General features: G+C 41.2%; 1 protein-coding gene across 1 annotated transcript; it reads right to left on the bottom strand.

Annotated features, from left to right (window-relative positions):
- Positions 1-229: 229 nt before the first annotated feature.
- On the bottom strand, positions 230-1,225 carry LOC145682935 (death-associated inhibitor of apoptosis 1-like). The gene has a single exon (XM_081754296.1). It carries the CDS (start codon positions 1,223-1,225, stop codon positions 230-232), a length of 996 nt encoding a protein of 331 aa, XP_081610422.1.
- Between the last annotated feature and the right edge of the window lie 1,585 nt (positions 1,226-2,810).

Below are 2,810 nucleotides of genomic sequence, written 5' to 3'. Positions count from 1 at the left end.
CAATAAAATAATAATTAGAGAAGTTACACTTTAGAAGCTTATTTACATGAGCTAGGAATGGAATACAAGGAGGCCAGATAACTTGGACATATCTCTCTCTCGTGTTTTTTTTTTTTTTTTAACTACGATAACATATAATGTCGGATATTCAGTATATACAATAGAAATAAAAAAAATAATATAAAATGTGGCTAGGCAAGCACTAAGCAGCATAAAGGAAGTTTAGAAGTTAAGGAATGTAGATCCGCATGATAGATTCAATCGGAGTACGACAAGCAACACATTGTTGTACAGCTAAGGCACAGGAGGTACATGTAGCGGCGTGATTACATGGACGAAATATAACCTGTATTTCTTGAGTGAAGCAAATCTTACACAGTGGGTGGAAGTTGAATTCAGGCAAACGGTCTGGGGGGTCATGAATTGAAGAGATAGGTTCATGACCCGCGACAGGAATGTCCGCATCTGTAATCTTCGAGTGAGACGGCTGATTTTCCGCATCGTTGGGTAATGAGGTGGAAGACGACTTCGGTATTTGAGTAATAAATTCAGATCCCCTTTTAAGAGAAACGTAGGCACATTTGGGAGCATAACGAGTATGCTCAATGCACGGGTCGTCCTCTGGGAACCATTTATGGAGGCCTAGCCCGCAATAGTAGCAGATGACAGCGTCGCCTTTCTCAGTGTAAAAGAAACCTGCAGTACTTAATGCTTCCGGTGTTTGCTTAAGGCTCACAGGCCAAGACTTAAAAGAATCTAAACGTGATTGTTCGGTAACATATTGACGATGTACAGGGCCCTTCACAAGTACTTCATCGTTTGCGGACGATGAACGAAGGGGTAGGGGGTCCCGCTCAGAACGTGAATGTGGTCTCAGTTCGAGACATAGGCTTCCACACACGTCATGACCTGTTCTATGAGGGGTAGATCGAGGGATTAAGGGTACGTCCCCGACCTGGAACCCGCGGAGGAATGGACAATATGGCGCCCATCGCGTGTGTTCTTTGTGTGCAGTATCCCCTGGTTCAAACGAGCCAATCTCGATGTTACAGAATATACATTTTACGTGGTCAGGTGCACTTAAGAAATAGAAGCCACTACGAGCCAAGGAGGCTGGCGTGATGAAAGGTACCGACCAGTTAGTAAAGGTGGACAAGCGAACTCGTTCTTCCCGTAGATCTTGCGTTGATGGAAAGGGCGTGTTTGTGCTTTGGTCGACATCCATGATCTGGAAAGATAGAGACAACGAAATTTTTGTGCTTGCTAGCTTATTTCATACGTAAGTGATACTGATCTATAACTATCCCGTAACACTTAAATAGTGCGTAGGGGTAGGGGGTGATGTCCTGTGGCAATAGGGTTGTCTTCGTCGACGACGTCGAAGTAGGATATTTCTGCGCAATATAATTGCCGTCATAATACTAGCTGATACACCAATAATAAGGGAAATGAATACCAGGATGATATTAATAATAAAGATAGTATAATAGTCATTAGGCATGAGTGATTGATATGAGGTATGTGATTTTAAAGTACAAGGATGACAAAAGAACGGAACTAACGAATGAGTAATATGCTTCAACCATTGTACCGGAATTAGCTTCACTACTCGGGACTTTTGGAGTTTATCTGTTATGCAAGGATATATTGGTTTTTGAGTTATGCCTTGTAGTTTTACTGAACATCTGCACCCAAGATTGATTAAGAAACTGCCATAGTTGTCTGGTGAAAACATGTTAGGAATATCGGCTTCTGGACATAGTATATGAATTGATAATTCACGACGTGCCAAGATAGTTACGGTAGTGAAGTTTAACCTATGAAATAACCCTATTTCTGGTAAGTATTGGCAAGTCATAGGACAATTTTCATGAATTGCAGAAGAATTCGAATGAATAAGAGCCGTGAGGCATGGTAGTGTGCCGAATTCGTGCGGTTGAAATTCGCGAGCAAGACAGATGGATTCTTGTGACAAATGACAATCCGCAGTTAAAAGTTTCTTTTCCGGTGAACGTAAAACCACTTGCCGTATCGGTAAGTTGACATGACAGACTTGTTCTTCCCTTTGGAAGGGAATAAGTCGTAGATGTAACAGCTGTAATGTAGATCCACGTTGCCGCAAGGGTAACTTAATAGCCATGACAACTTTTGTTGGGGCTATTATGCATTCACTGAACTTATACGAGTATACAATTGAACTATCAGAGGCGGGAATAACTACTTCATAAGTTGTTGATTGGAGCTGCTTTTCGAGTTCCAATGTAAGGTTATATAATAAACTCGGGGTAAGCATTACTGGAGTGATAGTGTTGGTTACACAGGCTGATAATAGCTGATTCCAGGTAGGAATATCATGAACTGTTCGCAAAGTTTTCCAAGGGATCATTGATGAGTGTTGTGCTTGCCGCAAGTGACTAAGAAAAGTTGTTAATTGCGCATCAGTAATCCAACTTTGTTTGACATGAACTTTGGTGACAAAAACAAAAGGATAACCTTGTTGACTATGATCTTTCATCAAAATTGCCAGGTCATTTGGCTGTAATTCATTCCAAATGTTAGTAGAGGGTGGAATGAAAGATTCATATTGGAATTCCAGGACTAAAGGCAATGATGAATCATATAGTAAGACATGTGGATCATGTTCAGTAATGATACCGGAATGAGCAAGTGTTGAGAGTTCGAAGGTGTGTGCGCTAGTAAAATGGGCCATCATAAGAAATGAAATCATAGGTAGTCATAAAGGGGTGTGACGAACTGAGGGAGTTGGATGACTTCTTGAATTCTGAAGTTGTTCAGAAGTTGAGTGAGGC

Source organism: Thermobia domestica, chromosome 4 (genome assembly GCF_964235325.1).
Source record: "Thermobia domestica chromosome 4, izTheDome1.hap1.1, whole genome shotgun sequence".
Taxonomy (NCBI): domain Eukaryota; kingdom Metazoa; phylum Arthropoda; class Insecta; order Zygentoma; family Lepismatidae; genus Thermobia; species Thermobia domestica.
Note: the sequence above shows the minus strand (reverse complement) of the source record. Positions and strands in the feature narration are given on the sequence as shown.

Excerpts from the sequence above, each read along its gene's own strand:
- LOC145682935 (XM_081754296.1), bottom strand. The coding sequence starts at position 1,225 with ATGGATGTCGACCAAAGCACAAACACGCCCTTTCCATCAACGCAAGAT.